Below are 20,600 nucleotides of genomic sequence, written 5' to 3' on the forward strand. Positions count from 1 at the left end.
GCAGGGTCTGTGCTCTGTTCTGGTGTGTGAGAGCAGAAATGGGCTCCAATGATGAGTTTGATGCTCCATGAAGTGCTGGGTGCTCAAGCAACTGCCCAGGCTCTGCCAGAGCTCCGTGGGTTGTGTCTGTAGGGAATGGGAGACGTTCCCCACAGGGACAGCACAAGGCCAAAGGAGAATGAGAGAACTCTGACAAAGGTTGAAAGAAGAGAGTTCTCTGTTTTTGAAGGGTTTGGGACCCAAAATCTCTGCATTTCTCATTCTTTGGACTGTCTGAAGAGGAGCAGCCCCTCACAGCTCTGCACTGGTTGCTGTGTGAGCTCTTCCTGGCTGCATGGCAGGATTGTCAGTGAAGCTGTCAGGAGAACCTCTGACATCAGCTTCACAAAGCAACTGTGGTGTTGAAAACTGCCTTGGGTAATTAATTAATCCTTCTGTAAATAGAAGGCTTGATATGCACCAGCAGTGCTGTGGGATCTTTCTCAGAGGAAAATAAAGTCTGTGACAGGCTCATGGTGAGCAGGGAGCCTCTTGGCAGGTGCAGGAGACTCGTTATCCTTCCAGTTAAATTCTGCACGGAAAAAAATCCAGTCTTCTGCTTGGTGGGTTGTGTTGGAGGGTGAGTGTAGGTGGGGAGGGATCCCTGAGGAAGGTGCTTTGGAATGCCCATTCCTCTGGTTACAGGATGGAACCAGCATCTGCCTCCTTCCTCCTGCCTGGGGCTGCTCCTTGGGAGCTGGTGCTGTGCACTGTCACTGTCACAGTCACTGCAGCCTTCCAGCACCACTTCCCAGAGTGTCCCCTGGCAGAGGGTGCCAGGAGAAGCCCAGGAGCTGCTGTGTGTTCTGTTTGTGGTGCTCTCCAGGCATTAACACAATTCATTGTGACACTGGAGAAGCTGGGCCCCATCCCAGAAGTTTGGGGAATATCCTTTGGTTTGCATATTTGGTTGTTTTTCCACACGTGACCAGAATAGATATTCCCCAGGATATTTTCAGGGCAATCTTTTTTTCAATCAGAGTTAAAAATATTTCTCAATAATTGTTCTCAATTAGCACAGAATCATGGAATGGTTTGGGTTGGGAGGCTTAAAAGCCCATCCAGATCCACCCCCTGCCATGGCAGGGACACCTTCCACTACCCCAGGGTGCTCCAAGCCCTGTCCAACCTGGCCTTGGACACTCCCAGGGGCAGCCAGAGCTGCTCTGGGCACCCTGTGCCAGCCCTGCCCACCCTCACAGGGAACAATTCCTGCCCATTATCCCATCCAGCCCTGCCCTCTGGCAGTGGGAGCCATTCCCTGTGTTCTGTCTCTCCATCCCTTGTCCCAAGTCCTCTCCAGCTCTCTGGATCCCCTTTAGGCTCTGGAAGGGCTCTGAGCTCTCCCTGAGCTTCTCCTCTCCAGACGAACATTCCCAGCTCTCCCAGCCTGGCTCCATGGCAGAGGAGAGCCAGAGCAGCCATTTGATCATTTCCACGGCCTCCTCTGGATTTGCTCCAACAGCTCCATGCCTTTCTCCTGTGGGGATCTCAGTCACAAACCCAAAGCCTTTCAGTCATGTTCTACCATCAATTTGCTTGGCACTGGGAATTCCCTTCCCCGGCAATAAAACGTGGGGTACAGGAGGAGCGCGGCCGGCGAGCAGCGGTGCTCTGGCCGTGCTGAGGGCCGTGCTGTGTGTCCCGGCACAGGTGTGGAGGGGCACGCTGGCCCGGCTGCGCTACCGGCGGACGAGGGCGGCGCTGACCATCGCGCGGCACTACCGGCGCCACAAGGTGCGCGCCTACCTGCACCAGCTGCTGCAGCGCCTCCGCGACGTGCGCCTGCTGCCCGACCGCGGCCGCGCCATCGCCTGGCCCACCCCGCCCAAGGTGCTGCTCCGCTTCCAGGAGGCTCTGCAGGACATCTACCACAGGTACTGCCCCTGTCGCACCCGCTGCTTGTCCAGGGGTGTCGCTGGCTTTGTGGCCTGACCGCGCGGATAATTCTGATCCCAGATTCGCTGTTGAGTCACGGAACCCCGGGATGGTTTGGATCTTAAAGCCCATCCAGTTCCACCTCGTGCCATGGGCACAGACACCTTCTACCAAACCAGGCTGTTCCATAATGATAAAAACATTGTGTTTCCTTCCTTGGCCCCTTCCTGGCCTTTCTGGCTGGTTTTGAAAAGACAGAGCAGCTGCCCTTGTGTGAGGGGGAGGAGAAAAAGAACCTTCTTGATTTCCTTAAGACTTGTCATAGTGAGCCAGTGTTTTTCTGCAGTAAAGTGAGCGATGTTTCCCTTGTCACCCATGTTCTGTGTGCGGAACAGGTGTTTGTACCTTCATTAAACCTTCCAGTATCTAAAGGCTGGTGATTTTTTTTTCTCTGAGAAGCTCTAGGCAGACTAGTTACAATTCCAGTTTGAGAAATGATGTCATCTGACAAGTGGGGGAACAAGAGAAATGTTGGCTGGAGGAGCTTTCAGGGACCTCCTGTCCAGCCATCAGTTTGCAGGATGGTTCCAGCAGCTCTAGATCAAGTCAGCTTTGTTATTTTCCCCAGCTGTCTCTTTCAAGAGAGACATCCATCCACCCACAGCCTGTCTGGGGAGAGAGTCCTGCTTTCAGAATTACCTCAATTATCAGAAGTACAGAATTTTAGTTGCTAAAAAGTCTTTGTGTAGCATTAATCCTGGAGCTGTGCTGCTGCTGCTGAAGGCTGGGGTGTGGAGCAATGGATGGGCTGCCCTGCTCTCTTCCATGGTGCAGTTGGAACTGAGGGGCCAAATTCAGCAGTTAGAGGAGAATGGTGCTGTAAGGGAGCCCAAAAATTGGCTTGCAAACACTTTATTGCAAACAGATGCACCAGTGGGTGACTCGTGGGTGTGGGATGGGAGTGTGGTATCCAGACCTGTCAGGGTCGGAGGTGAGACTTGGCTTTAAGCCATCAGCTGACCTTTGCAGCTTTGGGAATGCCCAGGCAGGACTCTGAGGCTGTCCTTGTGGTGCTGCCCTGGCAGCAGGAGTCCTCCTGGGCGAGCTGCAGGCTGTGGGGCTGAGCCAGGCTTTGCTTTGGTGGCAGGTGGAGAGCGGCTGAGCTCATCCGGAGCGTGCCCCCAGAAGTGCTGCCTCAGCTGAGGGCCAAGGTCGCTGCCATGGAGCTGCTGAAGGGCCACAGGGCTGACATTGGCCTCCAGAGAGCCTGGCAGGGGAACTACATCGCACTGGTGAGTGACGGGGACCTGGCCTCGGGGGGCTGAAGGGGGAGATTTGGGGAAAGGAGTTCAAAGGGGAAGATTTGGGGAAAGGAGTGTTGGTTTCTTGGGAGGGGAAGTGCTTGGAAATTTCCTCTGTTTATGTGGGTTCAAAACCTTGACCTCCACTGCACAAGGAGTGATTTTTGTGAATCCTGAGCAGCACCAGCAGCATTAAAGCAGTGCCATCAGCTGGCTCTGCAAACAGGCAGAGCCAGACTTCACTGGGAGATGAAAATGCTGGATAGAATGGAAAACAGCAGAGACTGAACAAAGAAATTCTCTCTGGGCAGGTTTCATTGCTTGCCTTTGCTCCATCCTTCTTTGGAGCATTTTGGTGTGTCAAGGTTTGATTTCCCAAAGCCCAGAAGGGTGGAGGGAGCCATGTCCCAGCCATGTCTCTGCCAGCCCTTTTTCCTTCAGCACAAGGACAGTCCTGAGCCTGTCTCTGCTCTTCCAGAAACCAGACAGCCCCCAGAGCTCCGGCTCCTTCACCCCGGTGGCCAACGAGCTGAAGCGCAAGGACAAGTACATGAGCATCCTCTTCTCCTGCCACGTGCGCAAGGTAACGGGGCCGTGGGGGCTGTCCAGGACCAGGAGCTCACCTGGGGATGCCTGGGCAGCAGTTCAGAGCACTGCCAAGGAGCTGCATCAGGGAATTTTGGGTGGAGCAAGGCTGGGTGGCTGCTGGGGCCTCATTGTGTCAGAGGCACAAATATATTGTAGAGTCTCTGCCTACGCAGGGCATTGGGACTGGTCTTTAAGGACCCTTCAACCCAAAGCATGCCATGATTTCATGATAAAAATCACTTCATTCTGTATAACTGGTTTGGATCTGACATTTTTCGCAGCAGAATCGGGTTTTTTGTTAATTTGGTTGGAAGGTTTAAGCAACTAATTTAAAAAAAAAATAGACTTGCTTAATTGTTGTGGGTAGCTCCTAATGATGCTGGTTTGAAGTATCTGTCAGAGAAGGATATTTTGAATTTTACAAAGCCAACAGACAACCCCAATTTTAGTGGCAGGCCAGCACTGTGGATGTTCAGGTGTTTTTAAGAAGCTCTATATGCTTTTTATTTGTGGATATTGCAGTTGGTCCCCATGTGCACAGTTATTCCTTATGATTCTGCAGATCTACACAGTTCATTCTGCAGCACAAAATCTCACTTCATAATAAAACTTTGCAAGTGGTAGTGAGTTGTATTGCTTATTCAACAGTGATTCGTGTTTATAAGAATGGAAATCTCTAATTGCTTTCCAAGCCAAAAGTATTTCAGTGGAGTTTGGTGTTGCTGTGACCACGTTCTCTGTGAGGATGGGTCACTGCTGCAGTGAGTGGTTTGGGTGAGGGGTGGTGTCTGGAGTAAAGGAGGAGCAGGAGAGTCTGAACCCAAACTTCCTCTTTACAACCTCCCTGCACTTGGGCTGAACCTCCCTGAGGGACAGGGAAATGCAGAATTCCACTGGCTTTTTTCAGGTTAGACTGAGAACAAAGTAATTCCTCTTCTAACTCATTTAATGAACTGATACCAGTTGCAGTTTCTGGCTAAACTGGGATAACTGTAGAAGGGGCAATGTTCGGTTTTTAGAGATGTGATGATGGGAATTGTGGGTTTGGATGGGAATGGAATGGTGGAATGAGGGGAATCCTGGGGATCTGAGTGTGGTGGACACTGTGGGAGTTTTGTCTTGTTCACTGTCATGCAGCTCTCCAGCCTTTATGTCCTCGTGGTTCTCTTGCTCCTGGTTCAGCTCTCAAGGACAATCTCCTGTGCAAACACAGGGCAAAGCAGATTCCCAGATCCACACTTTATCCTGTTCCCTAACTGCCAGGACAGAGCTCCTGCCTTCAGGAGTGCCAGAGCAGCATTTGTTGGTTTTGGTGTATGGAGGAATCCCTGAGCATTCCAACAGGCCATGTTTCTGTACTGGGACTGTGCTGGAAACAATCCCATTTTTGTGGGGTTTGTTGCACTGAGATGCCAGCACTTCAATAGCAGAAGCAGAATGGGGATGGAATAGGTGCTACCTACCATAAAGTGGATTCCTCCTGAGCCTGAGAGGCTTTCAGTGCTCTCAGAGACAAAGCTTTAGCTGACTGTGGGTGCATTAAAAGGGCAGCTCAGCTGAAATTACAAATATTGCAGGGTTATACACACGCAGCCTTGTAGATTATAAATTCTCTTTTAACTTCTTTTAACTTTTGAAAAGTTAAATTGTTGTTGCTTTCTTCTCACAGAGAGGCAGGACTTGATCCCCTGCTGGCCTGCTCAGTTAGGGATTGCTGGCATGGCTCTGGAGCCATCAGCAGGGAAGCCCCAGCCCTGGCAGTGCCCAAGGCCAGGCTGGATGAGGCTTGAAGCGCCCTGGGGCAGTGGGAGGTGTCCCTGCCATGGCAGGGGTGTCACTGGGTGGTCTCTAAGATCCCTCCAAACACAAAGCACTCCATGATTCCATGGCCTCAGCGCTGCTGAGGACAGGGCTGCAGCGCTGTGCCATCCTCAAGGATGTGTGAGCCTGGTGATTCCAGGGCATCTCCATGTCACAAATCAAACAATCCCATCCAAACCCACGCTGGGATGTTGCCCCTCCCTGGGGGAACCCTTTGTCTTCCTGCTTGTACAGCCAGGAAATGTCCACGTGAGCCTGATGTGAACAGAGCAGGGAACACAAACAGTGCTGAAATTTGAAGGTTAACAGGACAAGGGTTTGACGTTTGAGAATTTAGCATTTCCCTTTCCAGGCCAGGCACTTCCTCAGGTCATCTGTTCTGGCCTGAGCACTGGATTGCAGACTAAGCCCCAGTGAGAGCTGCCGGACCAGGAGTGACTCCGTGCTCTGACTGCAGCAGCACAGGCTGGGACACAGCCTCAGCCTCCCTTTGCCCTTCACAGCAAACAAGTTCCATCCTAAGCTGTTTAAAATGAAGGTGTTTCTTGTCAGAAATCGATGTTCTGGCTTCGTGCCTCTTACCCCAGAGTAAGGGCAGTCCCTGAGTGACCCTCAGTGCTGGGGCAGTGGGAATCTCTCCTCATTGCTGCGTTCTTCCCTTTGAATTTTTAACAAACAAATCATCAGGTTTCTTCTCTTTAACCTTGATTTCCCCATGTCCTACCAAACCTTATTTGCCCAGGGTGGCACTTGGTGCTGGCTCGTGCAGCCTGGCCCTGGGCTCAGGGCAGATTTGTCACATCTCTCATTAAACCTGGTTCCTTGTGGGTTTGCAGGTTGTGTTTGTTCTCTGCTGAAAATTGGTTCACGTGAAGCTTTAACAGGGGCCTGAAGAGTGAATTATAGAAATGAAATTGTAATTATCAGGTGATTTCATCACTTCCCTTAAATAATTCTCCTGAACAAAGCAGCAATTCACAAAAAAAGGCTGCTCAAGTTCCTCCATGGTGTGTTTTCATGATTCAGCTTATTTGAGGATTCTTGAGCAAAAACTGCTGCTGCTGCTCTTCCCTGAGGCAGGAAGGTGTTAGTGGGAAGGTGCTAAAGGGCACTTTGGTGAGCTGGGCTGAATGTTTCATTTCTGAAGCAGCATCAGCCTTCCTTTGTGGCTTCTGTCAGGTCCTGAGTCACCAAAGCACGTGTGAACAGCAGTGTCAGGTGTCAGCTCTTGGAAATGTTCCATCTAATGCACTTCTTTCTTCACACAGAAAACACGTTGAGAGTATAAATACTGGGCAACTTGATTAGACACAGGCTGAGCCCAGAGCTCACCTATTTAAACACATGTATGAGTAGAGCACACCCTGTGACCTGTCAGATATGGGATTATTAAATTTGTTGTGACAGACTTTTTTTTTTTAGTTGATGACTGACATTGTTCTAATGAATCCTTCAGGAGGCATTTAGAAGATTCTAGATCAGGAAGAACTTCTTCCTGGAAGGTGTGCTCAGGCCTTGGCAGGGGCTGCCTAGGGAGGTGTTGGAGTCCCCATTCCTGCAGCTGCCCAAGGAACACCTGGATGTGGCACTCAGTGCTCTGGGCTGGTGACAAGGTGGCCTTTGGGCACAGATTGGGCTCAGTGGGCTGGGAGGACTTGTCCAACCTCAATAATTTTATGTTTCTAAGTCTAAGAAGTAAATTTATTCCAGGAACAGCCCTCCAAGTTTTGAGCAGCTGGTAAAGTTTTCTTTGCCTGTGTGGGGGCCCGATTCCAGCAGCTTGAGCTGAATCATAATGGGGGGCTCTGTTTGGAGCAGTTTTACAGAAGGGCTGTGAAGAGGCTTTGAAGCCTCTGTAGGGAGGGGAATGGACTGTGTGGTTGCTTCCCTGCAGTAGGTACAGGTAGAAGCAGGTCATTCCTGCCTACAGAAAAATCCACCTTTTCTGAGCATTGTGCTGCTCTTCACTTTTTCAAAGGAAATTCTCGAGATTTTTGCCTTAGGAGAAACCAAATGCATATTTCATGCAAACCTCCAGATTTTGTTGGATCACCTAGGAAACAACTCGCTCTCTTTATTTTCTTTAGAATAAGGCTTTTCTTTCCACTTTTCCCTTGTCATCTGTGGCACCAAGCTCCCCTGAGAGGCTCATCTCTCCCAAAGGCCAGTGCCCTGCAGTGTCCAGAGGCCACTGACAGAGACCTGAAAAACTGCCTTGAAGATTTTTCAGCTCTAGGCCAGACTTTCATTTCGCCCATGAGCTTGTCAGGAAACTAAATTAGGACTGATTCACATTTGGATCGACAATATCTAAATACAGAATGCCCAGAAGGTGCAGAGAACACAATGCTGGGAAGGGCTGTTCTCCAGAAGGGAATGAGCTGTAGCTGAGAACAGAAGGCATGATGTCCTTACTCCTACCAGCCCAGTAGTGGGATTTGCACTGGTGTGTGAGTCCCTTCTGGGCTGCTCCCCAGTGGGGCAGTTTTCCCTTTATCCCACAGCAAGTATTAGTTACATAAATGCCCTGTAGGTGCATGAGGCACCTGAAGTCTCTTTTGCATGGAAAGAGCTGGAAGGACATGAGAATTTGCTCCTCAGGTGAGATGAAGTGCTGCCCATCTCCTTTGGCACAATTCTTTAGCTGATTTTTAGTACTAAAACCAGGGGGGAGCCATGAGAAAGAAGTGGAATTTAAAACATGCCAGTAGAATTCAAGTCAGTATTCCACTGACTTGAAATACCTCTCTGGGGTGCTGGTGGCTGAAGGTGAGTCCAGGTTGCCAGAGACCAAGGACACCTGGCTTGGATGAGCACTAGTGTGGCAGCAGGACCAGGGCAGTGCCTGTCCCCTGAGCTGGCACTGCTGAGGTGCCTCATGATAAGGGCACTGAGGGGCTGGAGTGTGCCCAGAGCTGGGAAAGGGGCTGGAGCCCCAGGAGAGGCTGAGGGAGCTGGAAAGGGGCTCATCCTGGAGAAAAGGAGGCTCAGGGGGGATCCTGTGGCTCTGCACAAGTCCCTGCCAGGAGGGGACAGCCCCAGGTTGGGCTCTGCTCCCAGGGCACAGGGACAGGAGGAGAGGGAACAGCCTCAGGCTGGGCCAGGGCAGGCTCAGGGTGGATTTGGGGAAAATTTCTTCACAGAAAGAGTGGTCAGGCATTGGCTGCTCAGGGCAGGGGGGGTGTCCCCATCCCTGGAGGGGTTTCAAAGCCATGTGAGGACAGGGCTCAGTGGAGGAACAGTTGTACTCGGTGATCTCAGAGGCTTCTCCAGCCTTTTTGACTCTGAAAGCTGAATGTGCTTCCCATCTCTGCTTCCCAGGCAGCAGCCACAGCAACCCCTGTCCTGGGGTGGCTCTGGTGTCACAGCAGCAGGAATCTGCTCCCTTTGTCACTGGGGCTCGGGGCTGGGGCTGAGCATGGACAGCAGCCAGGCAGGGTCATGGCAGTGCACAGGGAGTGTTCACTGTGTCAGACTTCAAACAAATCACAGCAGATCAATGCCCCCAGCATTGATCTGAGCTATGAGGGGCAGATCCAGCCCCAGGGACTGAACTTTGATTCACCTCCCAGGATCTGGAGCGTGGGGAGCCCAGAGCTTCCCCAGATCCTGGTGGAGGAGCTGGTGCTGCTCCGCTCCAGCACCCGACGTGTGGCACCAGGCACTCCTAACCTACTTTCTCTGGGCCATTCAGCATTTCCTAGCCTTTAGGCTTTTTTCTCCCATTCATCTGCTTCCTAAAATAATCCTGGTTACTCAGCATCTCTTCCTGTGAAACTTCCCAGGCCCTCAGTCATGTTCTTCACCTTCTCTGAGCCCCCAGAGTCTCCTTCACACTCAGCCTGGTCCTGCACAGGCTGTTCCAGGTGAGCCCATGGCTCCCAGGACGTTATTCCCACGTTATTCCTTGCCTATGGCAACATTCTGCTTTTTCTGAGCTGCCTCATGTCATTTTGCCAAGATCTCTCCAGAGCTGTCTGCAATCATCCTCGGTTGCTTTTTCTGAGTCAGTGCCGTTAATGTAAAGCTGTCACAGAGCTCCCCAATTTGCATTTTTTGCCTTTATCTGCTCTGAACTTTGTCACTCTGCTGCTTCCTGACTGAGGATATTTAAGTTCTCCCGTTGTCTCCTGATTTCACCCTGGAAAATCCTATTTATGTTCATCCTCCTCGTCACGTCTTACCCTTGTCTCCCCTTCTCAGTTGATTAATAAATATCTCAGTGACTCTGATACACCGATGACTCTGGTTTTGCCTCAGTAAAAAACATTTTCTACTCTGTGTCCTACTTTCTTATGCTCTTCTGACAAAACTTTGCATCCTGCCTTGCTGAGTGTTTGGTGCACAGGGGCATCCAGCAGCCTGGGTGAGGTGGAGCTGCTGGAGCCAGGCTGGGAGAGCTGGGGGTGCTCACCTGGAGAGGAGAAGCTCCAGGGAGAGCTCAGAGCCCTTCCAGGGCCTAAAGGGGCTCCAGGAGAGGGACTGGGGACAAGGGCTGGAGGGACAGGACACAGAACAAGGATGGCCCAAAGCCTCAGGTGTGGACTGTACCAGCCTGGTGCAGCCTGGCTCTGCAGGGCAGGGATTCTCATGGGACCTCTGGGGTGCCAAAGCTCAGGGATAATGTGGGACAGCAGCCTGGGATTGGGCTCCCCTTGGACAGGGCTTGAAGGTGGCTGGAAGAAGCGTCTGACCTTGGTTTGAGTGAAGCCCTGGAATTTCCCAGGGTGCCACAGCTCTGCTGGATGCCTGGGAATGTTGCTCCTCTGTCTGTTTGTAAAATGGGATTACAGGGAACAGATTCCCTTTTCACTGGTCCAAGATCTGAGGAGAAAACCTGTTTAGGAGCTGTATGGGTTTGGGGTATTTTTGTGTGTGTTTTGGCTGGTTGTGGGTTTAGGATGTTTGTTGTGTGACTTTGGGGTGTTTTTGTGTGAGTTTGCAGGATTTTTGTAGTGTAAGTTTGGGGCAATTTTATGTGAATATGGGGTGTTTGTTAGTTTAGATGGGTTTTTTGTGAGTTGGGGGTATTTTTATGAGTTTGCAGTACTATTGTGTAAGTTTGGGCATTTTTGTGTGAGTTTGGCACTCAGCACTGCCCGGTTTCATTCCTGTGTTCCTGCAGTGATCAGTGGCACTGACAAGGTGTTTCTCTGCAGGTGAATCGCTTTAACAAGGTGGAGGACAGGGCCATTTTCATCACTGACAGACACCTGTACAAGATGGACCCCATGAAGCAGTACAAGGTGATGAAGACCATCCCCCTCTACAACGTGAGTACAGCACTGGGGATCCTCCTCTGGGGCTCTTTCAGGGCAGTGTATTTACTCTGTAGTTCCATTTTCGTATCCATAAAATGGAAAAGGTCCTTGGGTTGCAGTTTCTAATATATTTAATGCCTTTATAACTGTTATAGTGCAGTTAATGCAACCCCAAAGCATCAGGGTGGGAATGTTGGTGTGTCCTGGACAGGGCCAGAGTTGAGCTGGATGATCCTGGTGAGTCCTTTCCAACTCAGGGTATTCCATGGTTCCATGATTCTATGATCATATTAGCTTTTAATTTTGGTGCATAAAATAAAAGCTAAACCCCAAACTGCCTCTTACACTTCTCTGCTCCCTCTGTTTCAGTTTTCTTTGCTGTGTGCAGGATCCTGGCCCTGGAAGGGGTTGGCATCTCACAGCAGCTTATGGCACTATTCCCATGTCTCTGAGGGTTTGTTTGATCCTTCAGGTCTTGCTTGAATCTATTTATTTTTGATTTTTTTTTAATATTTGTTCATGTTTAATGTAAATCTTGCCAAAGCAAGACTCAGAATCGCAGTGAGGTCTGGCCTTGGGGGTAGCAGGGTGGAGCTGCCAGTGGATTATCAGGGATGGAAGGGGGTGGGCAGCACCTCAGTTCTGCTGCTCAGCATCCTGGAGCAGGGATTCAGCTGCCTGCTCATCTCCTTCAGCCTGAGGTGACAGTGCTCTGGTTATCTCCAGCCTTCAGAGCCTGCCTGGCTGCTGGGAAATGCCCTGCACATCTTTATTGGGATGTTTGCATTTGGAGAAATAACAAACCTGGCATTTCTGTGTTGCTAGGAGGGCAGGGACAGGATTAGGGTGAGGGTGAAATCTCATCTGCAGATGTGGAGGGCATGATTAGCTCTGGCTGCATCCGTAATGTTGGGTTTAGAGTCTCCTCCTGCCCTCTTTGCTGGGCATCAGCACAGTGTATCCATGGAGTAGCTACTCCCAGTAGGAATCCTGGCTACACCAGGCTGTGTCTCCATGGCAGTGCTCTTGTTTTGAAAGGAAGCTGCCCTGAGCAGCTGCAGGAGCTTTTCCTGGCTGCTCTTCTGTCCCAGCGCTGGAGTCTCCGTGCTCACAGGGGCTGGCAGCACATCCTGCTGTGTGCCCAGGGGCTGTGTGCCCGTGCAAAGCAGGGTGCAAACACCCCCAGCCTGGTGAAAACGGGGGTGCAAACACCCCCAAACTGGTGAAAAACAGGGTGTTGGCACCCTCAGCCTGTGAAAACCGGGGTGCAAACCCCCCCAGCCTCCCAGCAGAGCTCAGACACCCACACACTCACAGCCTTTTAGCAGAAGGGTTTTCCACTCCTGATTTTCCAGGTGTTCCTAGACAGGTGTTTTTTGGTGACATGGACAGGGTGGGATTTTGTCCATCAGGATTTCTCACTACTGGTTTCTCTACCTTTACCTTAACCACAGTGTCCAGGTCACTGAAATTCCTGACTGCAGGACTAAGGAGAGATAAATCTGTGCTTATCACAGGTTTAGAACAGTGTCTGTTTTACCTGTGTGCCTGATGGGTGTAAAGGTGCTGATTGCACATTTACAACAGCACAAGACCAGATCATTTGTTGGTCCCCTGGAACATTTCCCTCTGAAATCCTGAATACCTTAAAAATTAGAGGTGAGCAAGTCAGGTACAATTTCAGGTTATTCATAGAATATCTGTTACTAAGAAATGTCAGTTGTTGTTGCTTTTTCACCAATAAAAGGTGTGTCTAAAATAGAATATCTATTCGCACAGAGACCCCTAGGGCAGGCTCTGCAGTGGTCCTGTGTTGGCTATTTTGGCTGTATTTTGGCTCATTGTTGGTTGTATTTGTGGCTCAGTGTTTGTTGTATTTTTGGCTGTATTTTGGCTCTGTGTTGGCTCTGTGTTGGTCGTGTGGCTGCTTTGCAGTTCCTCAGGACAAGAGCAGTTAATGGTCTGTGCAGATAGGTCTCTTGCTCTGAGAATTCTCACATTTCTGCAGCTATAAATCAGTTTTACTGGTAGATCTGCAGTTATTCCCTTCAGTAACCTACCACAGGGATTCTTGGCCAGACAGTTTCTTTGACCTGAGCAGGAGTCCTTGAGATTCCAGGGCTCTTGGAGTGCTTGGCATGGGAGGGGTGGGCCCAGGAGGTCCTCTGCTGACCCATACAGGTTGTCAAAGTAACATTCCAGGATGGAAATTTGATTGAAACAAACTTTGGTAGGTTCTGTGGTGTAAAATTCCAGTTCTGTTGCCCACAGGCTCTCCCTGTACCTGCTCCTGTGTCCTGGGGAAGAGCCCCAGCCCTGCCCGTGCCCAGCTGGGCTGCTCCAGGGCTGGCGTGGGCACTGATCCTGCTGATGGATCCAGAGCCCCCTGAGCTGCAGGAAAGGGATGAGAGGAGAGTTTGGGGTGTCTTTGATTTATACACAAGACACAAAATATTTTATAGACTGATGAAATTGAGTTTGGATTGGAAAGGATCCACCCAGTGCCACCCCTGCCATGGGCAGGGACACCTCCCACTGTCCCAGGCTGCTCCAAGCCCTGTCAAACCTGGCCATGGACACTGCCAGGGATCCAGGGGCAGCCACAGCTGCTCTGGGCCCCCTGTGCCAGGGCCTCATCTCCCTCACAGGGAAGAATTTTTTCCTAATATCCAGTCTAAACCTATTCTCTTCCAGTTTGAAGCCACTCCATTTGTATTTCTCTTGCCAGGGTTTCTCAGATTTTACTCTGGCAAACAGTCAATCCTGTCGAGCAGTTGTTTGTTCCTTGTTGTAGTTATGTTGTATATTTGTTCCCTAATGTTTGTATTTGTGTTGTCTTTCCACTCCTGAGCTGCCTTGCACACTCTCCCCATTTTTCTGTGCCTGATCCCTCCTTCCATGGAAGCCCTTCCACCATGTGAGAGAGACAGTGGAAGGAGTTGGTCAGTGATACAAAAATTCCTTCCTTTTTGGGAACAGAACAATGGTTTGAAATGCTCTGAAGGTTTTTCGAGGAGCAGATGGGGAGCAATGACACCAGTAGTGATGGAGCAGCCCTGTCCTACGTGTGGATGAGTGTTCTGTGGGAAGAGGGCTCATCCTGCCCATGCACAGAGGTGAACCCAGCTGGAATCCTCTGCCTGCTCCCTCTGCTGCTCCCTGTCAGCGCTTCAGAAGCACCCTGTCAACACAGCAGCATCCTCAGGGCTGGTGTTTCCATGGAGATCTCATGGAGACAGTCAGCTGATGGCTGATACAGACACAAACTTGTTTTCAGCCAGGGAAATCACTCCCCATCTCCCATTGCCAGGTTTGCCTGGCTGTGGTTGGAGCCCCTCCTGTCCCTGCGCTGGGACAGGGGGAAGGGCTGGGAACTCAACCACCTTTGATTTGGCTTAGATGCAAGGAAGGAGGTTTTTACAGTGAGGGTGGCCCTAGCACAGGGTGCCCAGAGCAGCTGTGGCTGCCCCTGGATCTATGGCAGTGTCCAAGGCCACACTTGGCCAGGGCTTGGAGCAGCCTGGGACAGTGGAAGGTGTCCCTGCCCGTGGCAGGGGTGACACTGGGTGATCCTTAAGGTCCCTTCCACCCAAAGCATCCCATGACTCTGGGTGAGGAATGTGTCATTCTCTACACAACCTGACAAACAACAGCTTCCCTGTCAGCCCTGCTGGTTTCTCCATGTGGAGATGCTGCTTTGGGGGATTCTCTGTGTGGATTTGTCATCTGCCAGCGCTGACATTGCCTCAGAGTGCCAATACACTGTGACCTTTTTGTTGTTACCTGAATTAAAACCAAACAGGTAATGGCTGAGAGGAATTAAAAGGCACCCAAGCAGCAGAAAGGCTCTTGCAGCCACGTCTCCCCTGCAGTGGTGAATGTAATAAAGGATGTTCTGCAGAAGCTGAGGATTTTTTCCTGCTCTTCAAGCAGGGCCAATATTAATGTTGGTAAATACTGAGATAAGCACCTTCTCTGAAATGATTTCTTTTGTGTTGCACTTATTTGCTCACGGAGTCCTCACTCACTGTGGGGAGGGGTGAAATGGGAAGGTTTTGAAGGGCTCTTGGCCTCCTAACAGGGTTCTGTTGAATAATTAATGTTTAAATTGCCTTTTCAAATCCGACACTGTGACTTGTTCATCTTTCACACTGGCTGCACATTTAAAACCTTGATGGCAGCAGTCCCTGTGGTGCTATTGTGCTCACAGGAGGGTATTTAAGCATGCAAATTAATTTTAAGGGACACTATAAAGCCAGGCAGCTGTTAATGCCTGTGCATGAAGTGGAGCTTGTTTGGAAAGCATTTCATAACCCCAAAATAGCCTGAGCAGGGAATAAACTCCACCTGTGCTGGTGCAACTGGTAGCAGGAGGGTCCTGCCCAGGCTTCCAGGATTAGCAGCTGCTGTCCTTCAGTTCCTGGGGTAACAAACCAACAAAATCCCAGGGACTGGACCTTGTGTGGAGCCTCATCCCCAAAATAGGGCACAGACCATGCTGCTGTGGGCTGGGCTTTTCTGGGATGTGTGAGGCCTCCAGAGCTGCAGGGACAGCTTCCTTGGAAATAACACGTTGTGACTGCTGAAGCAAACCCAGGGAGCAGCCTGAGCCCCCAGGATCTGTGGGCTGACAGGAGTCAGGAATCTCCAGCTGGATTGGTGCTCACACAGCTCTGGGGGACACAGGAGCCTTTGCCCCTAAACAAGGGAATAATGAGACTTGAATTTCAATAAAATGGTTTATTGAAAACCCTCTCACTTGTAGGGTAATGGGGCTTCCCTCTGGAAATCCCTGGATGGCTCAAAGGAGCCCTTGAATGGACAGGGAAAGTCCTCTCTGTTCTCTCTGTACTCATCATCCTTTCACCTTTCTTGTTTTGTTTTGTTTTATCCCATTCATTATATTCTATTTACTTCATTTTATTATAGTTATTTTGCCCCATGTATTATATTCTATTTATTATATTCCATTTATTATGTTCTATTTGTTTTATTCTATTCTCCTTTCTCGGCTTTGCTGTACTTGCCTTTTGAGGTGGTTTTTGCCCTCCTTACACTTTGTTTCCCCAGCACAGATCCATTTTTTTGCTTTCTCTTAAATTCATCTGAGTAACCCATGGTCCCAGATTGCTCCTCCTAAAAACTCCCTGTTTTTTCCGTTGTGAGATGATGACAAAGCTTTTGATGAGCCAAGTGCAGTCACTTAACAGACAAAAAGAAAATGCCGGAAAATGAAAAAACAAGCAAACAAAAAACTCCAAACCCTTGCAACTTTTTATTTTGTCAAAACAGCCAGACCTTAATCCATGCCTAACCATGGTAATCATTGTGGCTTTGCAACTCAAATTCTTCCTAAATTCTTGTGTTACCTGCACATCACAGGGGCACAGAGTTGTTCAGGTTGAAAAAGACCTGTAAAATCATCAAGCCCAGCAGCAGCATCACCAACCACATCCTCCAGTGCCACATCCACGCATTTTCTGGACACTTCCAGGGATGGAGACTCCACCCTGCACTGGGCAGCTGTGCCAGGGCTGGACACTCCTTTCAGTGAAGCAATTCTCCCAGTATCCCACCTGACCCTCCCCTGGCACAGCCTGAGGCTGTCAGATCCCTTTGGTTTCCCAGCCTGTGTGGGTTTGAGGATGCTGTTGGGCAGACTCCTGATGAGTGTGGGGTTCAGTGCTGTCGTCCAGGGGCGGTTTTAGGGACAGCTTTTACCTGGGGCTGTTGGGAGAGCAGCTGGTCCATCCTTGGTGGGTGCCCCTTGGCCCTGGGGAGGGACAGGGGCACAGCAGGGACACGGGAGCTGCTGAGAGCCAGCTCAGGCTGGGGGTGACACTTCCAGGCGGGGTGGGGACACTCCCTCCCACCTCCCAGGCTGCTGAATTCCACGAAGCTGCTGTTGTTTCACCTTGCTCAGGGGCTGGGGCAGCACCAACCCATTGTCACCCCTCAGCTCCATGGTGGAGGTTGGGAGTGTCCTGGAGAGGGGAGAACCAGCCTGGGAGTGGCAAAGGCACAGGGAATCATGGAGTCATGGAATGGTTTGGGGTGGAAGCACCTCAAAGCCCATCCAGTGCCACCCCTGCCATGAGCAGGGACACCTTCCACAGTCCCAGGCTGCTCCAAGCCCTGTCCAGCCTGGCCTGGGACATTCTCAGGGATGGGACGTCAACATTTTTATATCAGCACACCCAACGTTGTTCTCCCTTTCTCTCCACAGCTGGTGGGGCTGAGTGTCTCCAATGGGAAGGACCAGCTCGTGGTGTTCCACACCAAAGACAACAAGGATCTCATTGTTTGTCTCTTCAGCAACGACCCCTCCAACGACAGCAGGATCGGGGAGCTCGTGGGAGTCCTGGCCAGTCACTTCAAGAGGTCAGTGCAGGGGCTGGGGCTGCTGGACACCATTCCAAAGTGTCACATCATCCCTGGAGTCACCAGTTGGAGCTGTGGTGCTTCACTGCAGTGCTGGGATAACCAGAGTGACCTTTGTCCTGGCAATTTTGGGACACACTTTTTCCCTACAATGCTTCGTTGTCTCTTCTGCCTTCCCTGTATGTGTGTGACAGCCACAGGTGTTTGGGGACAGATATCACTAAAGGTGCACTTGGAGTGTGTCACAATGGCTCCTGAGGGCTTCCTGCAGCAAACTCTTCCTATTTAAAATTAAGATGGAGTTTTTCTTTGCTCAGATTGCCCCCCTGCCCCAGTAGCAGCAGGTGGTTTGTTGCTTGAGCTGTGCAATGTCGTCTCTGCTCCCTGAAGTCTGTCTGTCTTGTCAATCCCTGAGCCCAAGCTGGTGATTGGCTATGGGGATATCTGGGATTGAGCTCCTGGAGCAGCAAGAGTCTCCTGGATCCCAGAGTGAATTCCAGGCTGCCCACACCAGCACCAGGTGGTGGCTGCAGCCACAGAAAGGAACTTCCAGGGAGAACCAGGGTGTGGAGTGAGCAGACCTGTGGGTTGTTCCATGGCTCCTCCAGGGGATATTCCCAGGAGGAATGATGCTGCTCAGCACGTGCAGCCTTGGCTTTGCTGTTCCCAAGCTCCACAGGACTGATAGAGTGGAGTCTTTACAGGTAAATCTTCACACAGAGCTGTGAGTATGAGGCAGAAAATGAGTGGGAATTTTGGTCATTTTACGTCCCTGGGTATTCTTCCATGAATTCGAGAAGATTGTGCTGATCCAGCCCCCTCTCACCACCATGGTGGGAAGTTCAGGACTGGCTGAGCTTCCAGAGGCAGGGGCTGAGTCCATGGAAATGAATTCTCAGCATTGGCTTAACCTGTTTGGGGAAATTCAGTGCTACAAAGCAACAGAAAACATTCTTTGGTTTTGCTTTTACTGAAATATCATTTCATGTCAAAGGCAGCTGCTCTTGCAGGCTCAGGAGGTTCTGTAAAGCAGTGCACTTTATTTGGGAATCTTGGAAGTCCCTGCAGTTCTTCAGGTGGCTGATGCTCCTCGGGGCCTTGCCAAGTTTCTGGTGTGGGGATGGGCTGTGACACTGTTGGTGACACTCCAGCTCCCGTGTTCAGTGTCCAAATACCCAAAATTGCTTTTCCTTGTGCTCAGATGGGTCCCCCAAGCACCAGCCCTTGTGTCTCCTGGCAGAGGGGCTTCATTTTAACAAAGGCTATTGTGACCATCAGCCTGAAACATTGCACCTCTCTCCTAAAGGTGGAAACTGCTGATTTCAAGTTTCTTACACTGTGTTAACAATGACATTTCTATCTTTAAAAAGAGTTAAGTTTAATCTAATGGCTGTCTGTAGAGGAATGACACTTAAATACATGTCTGTGCTGATCAGCTCCACTTAACACAATATTAGCATTATTTTAGTGCTTCAGATGACAAATCTCAGTACAGCTGGGTAAATGGGAGAGCTGGTGTAGAAGCCCATTTTTCTCCAACATCCAATAAAAGTTCCTGGATGAAGGGCAATGCACAGGACAACTTGCATTTAGTTTCCCAAATATATAAATGTCATGGTTTCTCTCTTCAAAGCAACATCTGTGAATCAAACCATTCAGGAATATATTCATGTTTTCCATCGTGTTCCGTTTTCCATCGTGTCCGAAGCTCCTGGCAGGGAATGGGATTAGCTGACCCCTGGCTGGAGAGGTGCTGGGGGAGTTCCCCCTGAGCTGGGATTAGCTGGGCTCCTGTGCCTCTGGCAGGGCTCAGGTTTCTCTGTCCCCTCGCTGTGAGCAAAGACTGGAGCCAGCAGGAAAATTTCGAGCCTCAAAGTTCAATTGCTTGGAAGATCCCACCCACGGTGGGGTTTAAAAGCTCTGATCCACCGGGGGCTGGGAGCAGCTCCTGTGGGTTCCAGGGTCCTCTTTGAACACTGAAAGCAATTTGCAGCCATCTCAGCACCCGTCCTGAGTCCCTGCTGGGAGGTTTCAGCAGGGCTGAGGTGTCCCAGGCACCTGTGCTTGTGTGGGGAGAAGTGATGATCCTTTAACTGTCGGTGTAATAAAACCGTGTGAGTTCAGTGCTGTTCTGTGCTGTAGGAAAGGGGAGGAGGAGGCTGCTGGTGTCACCTGAGCTGGGGACACCCGAACCTTCTCACTCAGATGTGTTCTATCAGGTTTTATTTTTTTATTCCAAACTCCTTGAACTAGGAACTTCAGTGATGACACATCTGTTTGGGAATTTCAGACATTTTTAGCAGGAAATAGCTTGGACTTTTCAGAACTATTATAGAGGTGGCATCTCTCAGTGCTGCATTCTGCAGCTGCTTTTGGGCACAGAGGATTCACATTTGGGAATGTTTGTCTGAGTTCACGTTTCTTTGCATCACCCATGAAAGCTTCATGAAGTTGTGTCTTTTTAAAGTTATTCCTGATAGGAATTCTCTTACTTTGAGATTGTGATTCACAACTAAGTGTTTATACAGAGGGAAACTTAACGCGAGGCTTCTGTGAGCTCTAACATATTTAATGGAGTTTACAGGAGTTCAAGTCACTCCTATTGAGTCAGCTGGATTTGGGGTTTTTTCACAATGCAGCTGAATTCCCAATAGAGATGATGGGAAGCTGGATGAGGTATTGATGTGGTGGCCACAGTAAGTCCATGTCTGCAAAGGAGTGTGTGGTGTCCATGAGCCTGAGTTCCCCAGGGTGTTTCCTGGCTCCCTCAGGGATGAGCATCTCCTGCCAGAGCCAGGAGAGCTGGGATCCAGTGAGTGCCTGCAATAGCTGGGAAGACCCAGTGGTCCCTTGCAGGAGCAGGTGTGTGAACTCTGGAGCATGTTCCTTGGTGCCCAGCAGGAAGCCGAGGTGCAGGGCAGTAACTCAGAGCTCAAACCCTGGTCCTTGGTTTGCCAAGGCTGGTGCTCTGGGAGCTCTGGGTGTGGCCACAGCCTCCCTCCCAGTGCTGGGGCCCGGAGAAAGGGATTTCCCCTTTCCATTTGACATCCTCAGGGCCCCTGAGGCTCTAGGAGGTGTCTGGAGTGATCAGTGCAGGGCACTGAGGACTTTCTGGGTGCCCTTCACCCGAGATGACCCAGTGGTCACCTCCCTGTGCTTTCCCCATGCCGTGGCTCCCACCTGTGGGTGATGTGAGCCCTGGGGGTGCTCAGGCTGCTCAGGTGTCCCCAGGGAAGGTCCCCGAGGCCCATCCTGTTCCCAGAGGCCATTCCCTGCCCCTGCCTGGCTGCCCACGCGTTGGGATCAGGGAGTGTCTGTCCTGCTCCCCAGT

General features: G+C 50.6%; 1 protein-coding gene across 1 annotated transcript in view; it reads left to right on the plus strand.

Annotated features, from left to right (window-relative positions):
• The window catches only part of MYO1D (myosin ID), a 154,432-nt gene that overhangs the window by 80,705 nt on the left and 53,127 nt on the right, over positions 1 to 20,600 (plus strand). Inside the window, exons 17-21 of the mRNA XM_066336663.1 lie at positions 1,693 to 1,916; positions 3,065 to 3,209; positions 3,697 to 3,801; positions 10,787 to 10,900; positions 17,115 to 17,269. Of these exons, the coding sequence (XP_066192760.1) occupies positions 1,693 to 1,916; positions 3,065 to 3,209; positions 3,697 to 3,801; positions 10,787 to 10,900; positions 17,115 to 17,269 (743 nt within the window). The remainder of the gene's footprint in view (positions 1 to 1,692; positions 1,917 to 3,064; positions 3,210 to 3,696; positions 3,802 to 10,786; positions 10,901 to 17,114; positions 17,270 to 20,600) is intronic.

Source organism: Sylvia atricapilla, chromosome 27 (genome assembly GCF_009819655.1).
Source record: "Sylvia atricapilla isolate bSylAtr1 chromosome 27, bSylAtr1.pri, whole genome shotgun sequence".
Taxonomy (NCBI): domain Eukaryota; kingdom Metazoa; phylum Chordata; class Aves; order Passeriformes; family Sylviidae; genus Sylvia; species Sylvia atricapilla.